The 14141-nt window shown below is 45.8% G+C and overlaps 1 protein-coding gene across 9 annotated transcripts in view; it reads right to left on the reverse strand.

Annotated features, from left to right (window-relative positions):
• SLC4A11 (solute carrier family 4 member 11) overlaps nucleotides 1-14141 on the reverse strand; it is a 143822-nt gene that overhangs the window by 73323 nt on the left and 56358 nt on the right. For all 9 annotated transcript variants that reach the window (XM_064419072.1, XM_064419071.1, XM_064419073.1 and 6 more), the window contains one exon: nucleotides 5387-5437. In XM_064419072.1, coding sequence (XP_064275142.1) covers nucleotides 5387-5437 — 51 coding nt within the window. The remainder of the gene's footprint in view (nucleotides 1-5386; nucleotides 5438-14141) is intronic.

Here is a 14141-nt window from a genome sequence, read left to right on the forward strand (position 1 = left end):
TTTTGCTTGACAAGAGTCATGAAAAAGCTCTTTCTTCCTAACAAATTACTGCATTTCACAGACAAAAACAACTGCAAAGCTGCAGCCAGCCAGCAGCACCCAAAGCTGTCTCCCACCCTGCTAAAACTGTGAGGCACAATGATTAAATAAATCTGGATGCTTTGCTAGGATTTTCAGTTTTTTCTCTAGTTCACAGCTGAGAGAGTCCCTGGCAAGGCTCACAGGAGATTTCTTTACCCCTGGCAGCCACAAGGGCACTGTGGGGGTGTCCCCAGACCTCATGGTTGGACTGCTGAGGGTTTGCTGCAGAAAATTAATCAGCCAGGAGGACCCAGAGCTTATCTTGAATACCTTGATTAGAAAAACTCCTTTATTAGGATTCACAGAGAAGTTGTGGTTGCCTCATCCCTGGAAGTGTCCAAGGCCAGGCTGGACAGAGCTTGGAGCACCCTGGTCAAGTGCAAGGTGTCCCTGCCCATGACAGAGGTGAGATGATCTTTAGGGTCTCAACTCAAATAAATCACTCTAGGTTTAAGCCAAATAATTTGGGTTGGCACAGTCAGATCTTTAGATCATGTAAATGGGATTTAGAGAGGTGTCCCCCAATGCCAGACCTTCCACAGGTACCTTAAGAGCCAGGGAAGTGTGGGGTGAAGCTTTTTGGCTCTCCAGCACTCCTTAGAAAATACAGATTTTCTGGAGCAATGACCACCTGCTACGATGATGTCAATCCATTACCTAAGCTCAAGAGCACAGATTAAACCACAACCTCCTCTTGGAAAAGCAAAAAAAAATCCAAACCAGAGGTAGAAAGTGCAGAGCAGGTGAGTCACCAAGGGCAGAGCTCTCCCAGACCCCTGCAGCACTGGCTGACCATAACCTCAGCTGCATCTTCCCAACCCTACTCCAGCCTTTTGTCATGAAGAGCCAGATGAAAACATCAAACTTCCCCTGCCACTTCAGTGATAATTCATAACAGAACTCCAAGAGTTGATCTGCTGCAAAAAAAAAAAAAAACAAACCTCCAAAACAAAACAAAAAAAAAACCCAAAACAAACAACACCCAGGCACTTTTGAATTAATTCCAGTATTGTATTTTGCAGCCAGATTTCTAGGAAATGTTGTGAATAATCCAAGTAATTCAGTGGAGTGTTGTTGGGGTTTTTTGTTTTGTTTTTACAGAGCACAGGAGCATGTGGGGTTCCAGTGTTGCAGCAGAACCCTCAGAAATCAGGGGTGTTCCTGCTCCTTTTACTGTTTTATTAAAGGCCTCCTGATGATTCCAGAAATAAAAATGTGCAAGAGACCTGTGAGCCATCTCCTCGTGCTCTCCCACAGGTAGCAGCAGTTCATCTTCTGCTGGCAAACTGGGCATCTCATGGGAAAAAACCCATTGTGAAAGGACTTTTTTTCACAAAAACATTTAATCTCCTACTTCAGCAAACAATTCCAAGATAGATAAAGTCAAATATTAAAAAAAAATTTAAAAAAAAAAAGAAAAAAGAAAGAAAACTCCCCCAGAACACATACCAAGCTGAACTGCAAAGTGAAAAACAAAAACAAGCAGATAAAATATATCCAAACATCCCAAGCCAGACTGGGGCCTTGGGGCCCTTCAACACAACTGTGATTTATTGTGCCAGCAAAACCAATTAATAAGTCAGAGGAGACCAAGCAGTGAGGGATTTGCTCTGGAAGACCAGGAAAAAAAATTATGCTGCAGGATCTGTTGAGCCAGCTTTAAAACAATGCAACAATTCAGACATCCCCATCACTGCACTGGGATTCCTTCCCTCAAATTTTGCAAGAGGAACCAGAAAACTTCTGGGTTTGTGTCTTATCAGGGAAAGTTCTTGGCTCAGTTAAAAACCTCATCACAATTTGGGCAGAATTTAATCACTTGCAGGTAATTCCAGTGCCTCCAGGAGGAGGGTGCAGGATGCTCACAAGAGACAATGAGGAGCTTGATGAGTTAATTCTGAGCCCTGATTGCTGAGCTGCATTTTATCAGGACTCCAATTATCCCCAGCTTTGGATTGGGGCTACACAATCATCTCATTACTCACATTTGCCAGAAAGAAAACTCATTTGTCAAAACAACCTTACAGAAAATTTAAGTGACTTTAACATGCAGGGAGGGGGACACCAATTACCAGCAGGCCCTGCCAGGTTTGTTTGTGCAAGAGGCTTCTTCCAGAGACTCAAAAAATGAGTAAAAACATGGATTTTCATCAGCAAGATGGCACAGGACAACTGTTAAAACTGACAGTACACATGGGTTGAAAACAGACTGTGGCCATCAGATGTCATCAAATCTGCTGCCACCACCTACAATCAGAAATGTCCAACTGGGCAGGCACAAACTTATTTCATTTTTTTTTCTCTTAATATTGACTGTACAGAACAAACTCCTCACCAGATTTTTTTTTCCAGCTACATTGTAAGTATTTACCTCATGCAAGGCACTAAAAGCCACAAAAGTGGCTTTCAAGTTCTTCCAGAAATAAGGGAAAACTTGAACTCAAAGCTGATCTCTTGATGAACTTTCCAGATTTTTACCTAGTTAGGTTGGGAGATGGTTGGGACCATAACAACCTCTGAATTTCCTAAATAGTCACATACTAATTCACTGGAAAATCCTTCCAGGGCTTTCCCCAGCTCCTCAGTAATTAACAGAGCTACAAATTACTAAACACTTGAAGTTTTTATGGATGTAAACATCCAGGAGGTTCTTCCAAAGCTCTGCTCTGGTGCTGCAGCCAAGATCACGCTTGCTACAATCTTTTCAACTGAAAATGAGGTTTCATTTTTTTAAATTTTAAAGGTTTCAACTTTTAACTTTTAAATTTAAAAGGTTTTGAATTTTAAAGGTTTTAACTTTTAACACTGCTGAGAACACAAGAAGGGTAGAGAAAAGTTAGCTGGCAAAAGACAGACCCAGGCTCCAAAGAGAGCCTCAGATATGCTGAGAAACAAAAACATCCTAATTACTTAGAATACAGAAAACCATATGTATATGCAAGATCCCAGGAGGAGATAAGGAAAAAAGCTCCACTCTACACAGAACAAGAATATCAAAAGATGTTGCCCTGCTGAGAAAAGGGAGGAAAGTGTCCAAAAAACAGAATTAAAGAGGTTTCTTTTTTTCTTTGCCCTCTCCCAACACAGCATTTAGGGGACAGGGGATTTTTATTGCTTCAGAGGTGGGGCAAGAGCATCTCTTGCCTGGCAGATCCCCACAAGCGGCGCCACGAAGCAGCTCGGTGATTTCGTAGCTCCCTTTCAAAACAAGCTGTTTTGAAACCCTGTGAAAAGGTAACATCTTTATCTGCGGTTTCCTCCAGCCCCGATGACGTTTTGGGGTGAAGGCTTCGAGAATATGAGAGCACAGAACTCCTGCAGGGAGATCACCCAAGCAGCGCAGCGGGGTGGGAGCGCTCGCACCAGCACACTCCAGGATGTGCCGTCCATACACCCCAAGGCCTCGGCTCAATCAAGCAGCAGAAGGTGACTCATCACTCCACAGCAGCTGAACTCTTCCAAAAGGTCACTTTGTAATGAGGAGTAAGAGTGACAGCAGCTCTGAGAGTGAAATAACCAAGAAATCCAGTGTATTTCCAATCACTAATAACAAGACGAGGGCCGAGGAGGAACTCGTGAGCAACGTCCTCTCCTTCCCCAAACCACACAGAAGCACAACAGGAAAGCACCACCGAGCTTCTCAAAGCCCTCAGAGGCAGCTCCAAGGTGCTGTCTCCTTAAGACAAAGGAGGAAGATGAGTAATAACACAAATAACAGGGCCGAAATGCCCATTGCCATGGCACCAAGTCGACAAAAGAAGAAGCCTCTCTCAGAAGGTGCCACAACAACAAAAAAAACATTCAGATATCTGCTTTTGGGGTTTTTTTTGTTGTTTGTGGGGCCAGTTTGAGGAAGGCAAGACTGAATCCTGGAAGGGAACATGTAGAGCCACCTAAGATGTCAGATGGGCTGTGGCAGAAGGGTTTGGGAAAAAGTAGGGGCCTGTCCTGCCTCCAAAACCAGCGGCGTTTCTCCCCAAGCCCTTACAATGCTCTCAGGCAGATGCTGGGAGCTCAGTCACCCTCCCAGGTCCCAAGCTGGGTCACCCTCTCACATTCCCAGTCCTCAGGAAAGCACCCATCCCATCCCAGGAGCCCACAAGCGAGGTGGGAAGCAGGGAAGGAGCAGGGCTACCCCAACCTCACGCCCCACATGCCCTCAGAAAACCTCCCTGAAGGTCAGGCATTATTTTCTGCCCTTCTGCAACTCAACCCAGCCTCCAGAGAACACCTCCGGCTAGAGATGAGAGGACTGGCTTCCAGTTTTGGCCTTTGACTCCCCAAAATTTGTTCTTTGTATGAGAAGGGAAGAGCCAGTGCCAAAGGAAGTGCTGTCACCAGTGGTGCTGGATCAGCTGATATCTGGCAGACATTCAACTTCCCCTTCCAGATGTCAACCTAAGGCTTGGCCCCCTGGAACAAGAAAGATGAGCTCTGTGACAGCTACAAGCATCTAAGGGCCTAAATAACCTGAGAATTTTACTCTTTTTTTCTCACCATTTGGAAGTTCTGAGTATTTCCAGCACTTCCAAGGGGAGGAAGCCCCAAGCCCTCAGGGACTACTTCCTGAAGAGGCTGGAACTCTCCAGAAGATCTCTCCCTAATACCCTAAATACCTGCTGTTTTGGGGGAAAATACAGGGCAGGGGGTTGGAACAAGATTATCTTTAAGGTCTTTTCCAACCAAAATTATTCCATGATTCTATTTCTTCAAAATCAGCAGAGAAGATGGGACTTCACTGCACTTCAGCTGTTCCTTTATCAGTACAGTATCTCCAAGATCTCAGTCATCTTTGAGGCAGATGATCCAAGTTGAGGCAGATGATCCAAGTTTTCAAATGCCACCATTTCATCTTGCTTCAAAGAAAAAAAAAATCTTTGCAGTAAAAGATGTGTCTGCCAGAGCCATCCAACTTTTGCTTGATGCTCCTTGGCAGGATGTCTCCAAAGGGATCCAACACCCACGCATGATCCCCACTCCAGAAAAAGACAAGCAGATACACCTGCCAGGCTGTAGGACAGGAAAACATCACAAAAGAACTTGAAAAACAAGGAGCCACCCAGAACAGTCACTGATGACAATGTGGAGTTGATTATTTACTGCCTGACTATCTCAACATCTACAGGATTTAAAAACACAGAGCCTGCTCCCAGTACTGGATTACACAACCATGGCACCAGACTGTTTTCACATCACACTTCAGCTAAATGGATTGTGTATCACCCATGTCAGGTTTGCAGATACCCCTGCAGTGCAGCTCTCCCTCCAAGAAGGTGTGTGTGCAAAAAAGTCAAATAATACTTGCCACTCTCTTCAAAGAAGTATCCATTTCTTGACATCGCTGCTGGTGGAGACTCTGGAGAAGACAGAAAAAAAAATGAAACATGAGAATCATCAAGATGCTGAATGTCTTCACAGCACAAAGCCAGTCCCAAAATACTGCAGGCATCAGATTTTCCTGAATGTGGTAAAATCTAACTTTTTGCTTATTGATGTTATTGTATTTACCAGAACTTTCCTTTGTAGCCACAGGCATGTGTGCTTCTTACTTGAAAAAAAGTCTGAGACATCCTGGGCTGGGACCACAAAACAGCAAGGCTGAAGATCAGGACGAGTCTGATCACCTCAGGGATTTACCAAACCTGAGTAAGTATGTCAGCAAAAATACAAACTAAACATCCGAGAGGTTTTTATAAAAATACAAGCCACAATGAAGCCCAGGTTGTACCTTGTGCTCAGATAAAAAGAACCAGTTTAATTTAAAAAAACCCCTCAATTTTGATGAAAATGAGAATTCACTTCCCATCCTGCTGCTTCTAATCATTAGGATATCCCCCAAACAGTGCTTGGCACTTGAAGATAAGCCCCAGAACCCTCCAGCCTTCCTTGGCCCACTTCCTGAGCTGGGGTCCTGCAGCAACACCATCTGCACCAAGAGGGTCTGGTGAGGAAGCCACAAATGGGAAATGATGCTGAGCAAGAGCAAATCCACCAACACAGCAGCAGCAGGGATGGATCCCCAGCATTTATCAGGGAACAGGAGTTTGCTACCGAGTCACTTCTGCAATTCACTGCTGGCAAAGCAGCTTCTGAACATCTCCTGGTGTGATAACAGAGCACAGGAGCACCTGCTCTCAGGTGTGACCAAAGCCTGGTGCCCAAACCCAGCTTGGCTGCTCTGAAGGCTGACAAAAAGTGACAGCTCAGCCTGCGTGGGCACAGGCAGCAGCTCCCCTGGACAGGTGCATGGCTCATTTTACATCAATAACAGAGCTCTTGATTTCAAGCCCTGAGCAAGAATCACCCAAGCAGCCCCTTGGAAACCTGGGACTCGATGCTGCCTCTTCACACACTTCTTCCCAGCCAAAATGCAATCAGAAAGAGGAATAGGTTTGCTCTGTCTCTCCCCAGCTCATTAGGCTAATCAAACATTACCTACGCAAGCCTGGGATGAATTTGGGCCAACCAGGAAAGAGGTTTTGCCTGCCTTATTGTTCTACAGATTAGGCTTCCTGCTTTTCCTTTGAGGTATGACACTGTTTCCCAAAGACCCTTTCTCTGCCCCATAACTTCTGGCTCCCAGGTTGCAGGCTCTTTATTCCCTTGTACAGTGTGCCACGTTTTCAGGGCTCACAATTCCTGCTGGTCCCCTGGGAGCCCTTGTGCACATGACGGATGTAAAGTCACCTGCCACTGACGGCAGCACCTCCCAGCCCTGTCACTTGTCACCACTCAGACCTTCCAGTGCTGACAGGTTCCTGAAGGGATACCCTGATTGCCATGGAAAAAAAAAAAAAAAAAAAAAAAAAAGAGCCAGCACATAAACCAGCGGGCAATTCCAGTGTCTGGTCCAAGGGAGAAACACAATGTTCCAAAGTTCATCCCAGAACAATGGACTGGAGGAACAAACGGCACCGCACTGTGGCCAAGGGGCACCCATTACACGAGTCAATTGTTTCCCTCCACCTGGAAGGGAAGGAGAAGATCCATCCAGACTGATTAGCATGTTAATGATCAAAGGAAAGTTTTTGAAGAGGCTCGTATTGTGCAATGATTGCATTTACGTATTTCAGGGAAACAAACAAAATACGCCTCGGCTGGCGGATTACCCAAAGAACCCACATTCCCAGCAGGATGGTTTATCCATTTCTCACTCCTGTTATGGTTTCTGAGGGAGCCTGAAGCAACATGTTCATCCTTCACTGGGCAAAATGAGACCCACTGCTTCTCCTTCAACTGAACACAGCTATTTCTGCGGGTTGATGCTGTCTAATGATTGGTTTGGTTGGTTTCTTCCTCAGAAATTCCTTCCACCTGCAGCATCACCTGGGCTGGCATCACACCTTTACAGGACACTGGTTTGGTCCCTGCTTGGACCAGGCATGAAAAGGGCAAGGCTGGGGTGTTACAGCAGGCAGTGCCATTTCATTAGGTGCCACTGGTTCCTCTGAGTCACTAATGAGCCACAGTCCCCCCGGCAACATGCTCGGGTAATTATGGTGGAGGTGCTGTTTTTTCAGATGAGTCATAAAACAGAGGTCTTAACCTTGTAATTAAAGATGCAATGGCACGTTTGGGGAAAAAAAAAATCAAAAAAAAATCAGGCGTTCACCCTACTATGTCCTGGCAAAAACCCAGCCCTGGTAATTTGTCTTCTCCCAACATAATGATGTCCCACAGCACCAACCCAATTCAGGCTTCCAAACAGCCTTGTTGGCGCCTTTGGAAAAGCTCTTACATCCCCCACGGAAGGGGCACATTAACATCAGGAACCTGTGCCTGGCGTGCCCAGGAGGTAAAAGGTGATGGGTGTTTATACAAGCCCAGACACAGGCAGGGAGCCATGGGAGCAGCTGAAAGGTCAGGGATTAGCACAAGTGGAGGTGGGAAGGGTAAATTGAGGGCTACAGCATCTGCACCTCTGATGAACTACAGAGTTCAACATTCACCTGACTTTTTCATGCAATAATTTGGGTTGGAAGGGATTTCTGAAGGTCTGCTCCTGCCACGGGAAGGGATATCTGTAACTAGATCAGGCTGCTCAGCATGCCTGATCTTGAACATTTCCTGGGATGGGGCATCTACCCAAATCTCTAGGCAACCTGCAAAAAATTTATTCCTTATGTCTAATATAAATCTCTTTTCGTTTAAAACCACCACCCCTTGTCTTATCCCAAGAAGCTTTTCTAAAAAGTCTATCCTCACCTTTTCTAAAGCCCCCCTTTAAGCACTGAAATGTCACATTAAGTTTACCCTAGAACCTTCTGTCCCAGCTTTGGATAAATCAGGAGGAAATGCCTTGAAACACGTCCTCTAATAGAGGACACCTCTTCTGAACAACCCCAAGTTTTGAACTGAGCAGAACAAACCAGACAGATCTCGGGGACAGCCCAATTAATCTCCTTATGCCCCAGTCCCTTTCTCCCTGTATTCCCCAAGCAGCAGCAATCATTCCTTATGCTGCGGGATGCTACCTAAGGACAAGGCCAGCTGGCTGGTGCTGAAGTGCAGGCTGAGGAGCAGCCAGAAACACAAACACATCAGCAGCTCCACCTGCTCCCCTCTCCAGGCGATTTCACATCCAAGGTCTCGGCTCCTCGGCCGGGTTTTGATGCGCTGGGTTCAGGCTGAGCAGAGCTGAGAGCAAGGCTGAGCCTGCTCTGCTCCAGCAGCCGCTGCCTGACGCACACACCAACCTTGCATTTCCTCTCCCCACCTCACCTCCACTCCTGAAATTAAAAAGAGTTCAAGCAAGGGCCAGTTATGAAACACCGCCAGTGATCGATGCAATTGCTGGGCTTAGGGAAGCCTGGGCAGGAGAACAACTCTCCAAATTCATTAGGTATCAACATGATAATGCTCCAGTGTTTGCCTGAAGTTGCAGAAGTGTTTCCACGAAGAATAAATCCTCCTCCAGCCTGAAAAGTGCAGGGGCTCAGGGGTTCCCCCTCTGCACACCCTCAGATCCTCCAATCCCACGCTGCCAGTTCTTTCACTCAGGTTTTCTTTCAAAGCCTCCAACAATTAAAGAAAAAAAAAAATCCAAGCAAAGAATTTTCAGCAAGACAAATGCTTCTAGAGACAAAGCTGGAAAGCACTACCCCAAGGAGCAAAGATGGAGCACAACTCATTCCTGTGCCTCAGGTATCTCTCAAAGGTCCTGCCTCTCTTCAGACTCTTTCTCACCCATCACCTCCCAGGACAACCAGACTCTCCAATTGCTCTCTAGGCAGAACAAGGTGTCACCTTCCACTGTCTGCCCAAAAGCACAAGGTGTAGCTCTCTTTTGATAATTTAAGCTGTGCTCTTCTTTTCTAAACATTAATTTACTCCAGAAAATAACCTCCTACTGCCAACCCCAACGTTATTCCCCGCAGGGATGCCTGTTAGATGAGACTAAATTGGAGAGGCACATGGTGTTACCACTTCTTTCCTTTCTCAAAATGAAAATTTCTGAGCTTTCCAAGCGCTGAATTCAGAGGTGAAGAGCTGAAGTGCTGCAAAAGAGAAAGCAAAGCTGCTTTTTCTAGACTCAAGGGTACAGCTGAAGATTTCATGGCTAAGCCATTACCCTTTCAGCTGAGGCAACAGCAGCGACCCCAAGAGCCAGCAAGGCAGAGGAATATCAGAGAATCACAGAATGATTTGAGTCGGGAGCTAAAAGACCATCCAAAACACTGCCATGGGCAGGGACACCTTCCACCAGTCTGGATATGACATTTGTTTTTTAACTGGTAGCAGAGTCAGGGTTGCTGTTGTTGTTCAAGGTGCTTAGCTTTAGGACTGGGATGGAACAGCTGATCTGCCATGGGAAGCACCAGACAAGAAGTGGGTAGATTTCCTGATTTCTTACATTCTTATCATTTTTACATTTAACAACAAACCCCTGCCATGCCATCCTCCATTATTAAATTCCTGTGCACACTGCGTCTCCAACTAATAATCCATTTTGACTCTCTTGTTTTAAAGTTAGCAATAAGTTCCCTTGAGCCTTGCAATACTGGAGGATTATGAATAAAAACACATTCTCGGGATACTTGGGTAACTCAATTACACTGTTCTGGTGCTGGCATCTTCCAAATAAACAGCCCTCTGCAGCACAAGCCTTATATTGAAGTGAAACACGGCTCTGCAAAAGTTTTCTACAAGTACTGCCACAGCCTTTAGCATTTATGGCTTTTTTTTGCTTAAATCTCTAAAAATTCTAGTGCCTTGATAGTTAATTGGAGTTTATTTTGAGACAACACCAGTTTGAAAGAGGTACTGGGGAAGAACTTTTTTATTTATAGGCCCTTTAATATTGGCAGCTCTTGGGTGGTCTCCGAACATGGGCAGCTTGTACATCTGGAAAATTTAATTAGCCCAAAAGTTGTGATCAGAAAACATCATGTAGCTTCATTATCCTTTACTCAGAGAGTGCTCCAATTTCACAGAATGATTTGAGCCAGAAGGGTCCTTAAAGACCATCCAGTTCCACTCCCATATTCCAACCACCCTTCCACCAGACCAGCTTCCTCCAAGCCCATCCAACCTGGCCCTGGACACTTCCAGGGATGGGGCAGCCACAGCTTCTTCAAAAACCTCCATTTCCACCATTTCTGGCTGGAGCTCTGACAACATTTCTCAGACTCATCAGCACGTGCAATGTCCTGCCTCAAAGCTGATAAAGCAGAACACGTCAGACTGCAAGTGAGAAGTTACCACAAAAATCATTTGTTTGTGCTGAAAAAGCCTTTAGACTTTGCCCATTTCCTCGCAGGAAGAATTAGCAATTATTGCATCATACTGAACTGCCCAGTCAGATAACTGGGCAGAAATGGGATGGGTAACTGGAAAGAAATCCACTTCCCAGAAGACATGCAGGACTTTAGCTTTGCAGCAAGGTTTTGGCCACTTCCAGCTGACTCCAGGAGTTCACTGAATCCAAAATCAGAAATGTTACAGTTAAGTTGTACCCCCTCAAACTGATCCAGAGATAATTCCAGCTTGGACAAATTCATGGTCTCGTCCTAGGCTTCAAGCTGGTGGAAGATGATGCAGCTTCCCCCATCCAAAGACCACAGTCCTGGCGTTCAGTATTAAACTCTTAATAAACTCTTATTCTTTGCTCTCTCCACCCCAACAGGAATTAACATCCCAGGACAAGGGAATTCCTACACAAGGGATCTGGAAGCTGCATTCAGGTTCCTGCAATTTGGAGCAAGGGGAGAGTCACAATTTATGTGCTTTAAATACCCAATAACCAAACGGTGCTGCTCCCCTTCTCCACCCAAAGTCAGCAGAAACACAGACTTGAGAGAAAAATCACACACAGAGGAAATAATACCCCAGGGAAAACCTGTAGGAGAGAAGGAATTTTTTAATTATGTAGAGCATTAACTGAAATGAAGTTTAAAAATCTCAGTGTGCAGCAAGAGCTCAACAGGAGGAGGACGAGGAAGCCTCCAATTCCTTTGATAACACAACTGCATCACAGCAGAACAGGACAGGAGCTTGACAGGCAGCAAATCTGATCACAGCTGATGATCAGCTCCAAATATGTCAATATTACAGGTTTTCTCCAACAGAGTCTGTCTTGTGCTCTTAGAACAAGAGATTCTGGGAGTTTCCAAGAAGAACCAAGCAGCACAGGCTCCTGGTGGAGACGTTCCCTGCAAATCATTTAAAACCACCCAAGTCAGCAAGAATTAATGGACAGCAACAAGCAAAAAGCTATTCTGGCTCAAGTTGCCACTTCTCATTTCTATCTACACCTTCAGCAGCTGATTCCTTCCCACAGCTCCACCTAATTCATCTGGAAAAGGCTGGTGAGAGCAAAGCTCCTGCTGGCACAGAGATTGGAATATGCCCCTGTGCTGGACTGGGCAATCACAACTGACAGATAGGACAAGAGCTGGAGATTTGACTTGTTTTTCTCCATGCCCAGAGAGGTGTGACCAAAAAAACAAACAAAAAAAAACAAACAAAAAAAAAATCAGAGAAGTCAGGTTTTCCAAACTGATCATTGTAATTCAAGGAAGTGTGAGATCAGTGAGGAATGCTTGGTAAGGAAAGTGCCTCCTAAAGGGTGTCTGATGCTGCCTGTGGCAAGCTCAGACACAGACCCTTCCCTAAAAGGCAAAGGAAAACATCAAAGACAAAATTCAAGAGGGGCCAAAAGACCTTTTGTAAGTCATTAAATGGGGAATATTCACACAGGGAGTTTTTTTCTTGAAGGGCTGAGTCAAGATCAACTAACGGAGTCTTTTTAGGCACAGCTTTGCAGCCTTGCTGTCCTTTGTCAGTGCAGCCACACATCCATCCCCAGCAGAGCCTGAGGGAGATAATCCTCCTTCCCCAAGGCACAGCAGAGCCCTATCCATCCCCAGCTCATCCCTTCTCCAGCTCACTGCCAGGGCTGCAGGGAAGGGCTCTGCAAGGACGGACCACAGACACCAGCTGGGATCCTGCTCCCCTCAGTTCCACCCATCACAGACTTCAGAATATCTTCCCAACACAGCTCCCAAAAACACCAGGAGAAGAGCAAAGAGTGGGCAATGCCCCACAGGGCAGCTGGTACCCACAGGGAGGGCAGCTCTCCTCTGCCTGCTTCTGCTGCCCCTCACCTTCCTCAGCTCATCCTCCTCCTCCTCATGAGGCTGGGAGGAAAAGCACAGCCCCTGAAGGGAAAAAAAGCACAGCACACCTGGAGATTTAACACAGGCAGCAGAAGGGTAAGTGGCATCACTGGGTAACAAAACAGGGATATTCACTGCAGGTTTTTACCTAAATGGGTTGATTAAAACATCATCTGCATGCAAATACCTACAAGAAATCAACTCAGGAGGTCCTGAAAACAGTTTAGGAAATAGCCATGCCCCAGAAAGATTTAAATCTACTCTGAAGCTCTTCACCTCAGTAAACTCTTGGAAGATGAAGTCTGCTCAGAGCAGACACTGAGGAGGAAGGTGCTTTTAAGCAGCCCCAATTTGATGGCAAATTATTGCTCCAGCCCAGGGACTCAGACCTGCAGGGACACAGGCTTTGCCCTCCTGATGTATAAACACATCCTCCAGGAAACCTTACAGGAGAGAATGCTTCTGTTAAATAATTCTTTAGAACTCCCTTTATGTTTAACACTCTCCTCTTGCCACAGGGGTGCATTGATGTGTTGCTTACTCCCCTATCCCCCTACTAGAAGTATCCCTAAAGGATTTTCACCATTTCTTTGCTTCCCAGAAGGATTTCATTCCCCCAGATCCCTGTTTTTAGGACTCAGAGGTCTGGATTATCTAAACTAAACATCACACCCCTTGGAAATGTCCCATTTCTGTGATTTTTGGAGAACACAAACCAGTCCTCTGACATTTCCAGGGCTATCCTGAGTCACTTGGATATAAAGTTTTGCTCCATGGATTTATCTAAACAGTGTCCTCCATCTGAGGGGGATGACATCCCAGTCCTGGCCCAGGCAGAAAACACAACTCTATGGCTTTGAAGCTCAGCAGGCACTCAAGGCTCAAACCATGGATTATATGCAAGGAGCTGGACATTCTTCTGAGGATGGAAATGGTGTGGGGAGGTTTTAAGTTATGCCACGGGGCAGCGTGGTAAATGAAACCCCAGAACTCATTTTCACAGTGGCTGGCTGGGAAAATAAAGCATCATATTGAAGGGATAAAGCAGGAAGCATCCTCCTGCCTGCTCCCTGCCAGGCAAACACCCACCCACACACAGGCTCAGGGATCAGACGTGGCTGTTTTCAAAGCCTTTTCCTCACTGCATTGAACAATTCCCCTCCAGCTTCCTCCAGCTCACCCACTGCAATAAAACCAGCTAATAAAGAGTCACTGGGTGCAGCAGTGACAGCTCCCAGAGACCTCCTCCCCCCCTAAAAAAAAAAAAAAAAAAGCTGTTTGGATTTAGCAGGAGCACCACGTTTTCCAGGTTGACTCATCACAATTTAGCCCACCCAAACAATTAATATCCGAGGCTGCCTCCCAGAGGTGAGCTGCAAGAGGAAGCCACCCTGCAAATTCAGAGTGATGCAGGATATTCCCTCCTCACCCACTGCATTTCTT

The sequence above is a fragment of the Passer domesticus genome, chromosome 4 (assembly GCF_036417665.1).
Source record: "Passer domesticus isolate bPasDom1 chromosome 4, bPasDom1.hap1, whole genome shotgun sequence".
NCBI classification, from domain to species: domain Eukaryota; kingdom Metazoa; phylum Chordata; class Aves; order Passeriformes; family Passeridae; genus Passer; species Passer domesticus.